The 269-nt window shown below is 53.5% G+C and overlaps 1 protein-coding gene across 1 annotated transcript in view; it reads right to left on the bottom strand.

Annotated features, from left to right (window-relative positions):
• LOC119585739 (protein FAM184A-like) overlaps positions 1–269 on the bottom strand; it is a 24,594-nt gene that overhangs the window by 13,879 nt on the left and 10,446 nt on the right. The window contains exon 3 of the mRNA XM_037934432.1: positions 45–214. Coding sequence (XP_037790360.1) covers positions 45–214 — 170 coding nt within the window. The remainder of the gene's footprint in view (positions 1–44; positions 215–269) is intronic.

Genomic DNA, 269 nt, shown 5'->3' with positions numbered 1-269 from the left:
TAATAACTTAAACGAAACAGAAAATCCCGGTCTCTCGCCCTCACCTCTTTGGTCATTTCCTCCTGACGAAGTTCCCACGACTGCTTCAGCGCCCGGATCTCCTGCTCCTTCTGCACCTTCATCGACTCAACCGCCAGGTGCTTCTCCTCGGCGTGGAGGCCGTCCAGCTCGCCCTTGAGCCTCGAGCATTCGGAGCGGAGTTTGTCCTCCCACTGCCGAGGATGAGAGTGAGATAGGAAGGTGAGTGTGTACATATATATACACATATA

This window comes from Penaeus monodon, chromosome 20 (assembly GCF_015228065.2).
Source record: "Penaeus monodon isolate SGIC_2016 chromosome 20, NSTDA_Pmon_1, whole genome shotgun sequence".
In the NCBI taxonomy this organism is placed as follows: domain Eukaryota; kingdom Metazoa; phylum Arthropoda; class Malacostraca; order Decapoda; family Penaeidae; genus Penaeus; species Penaeus monodon.
Note: the sequence above shows the minus strand (reverse complement) of the source record. Positions and strands in the feature narration are given on the sequence as shown.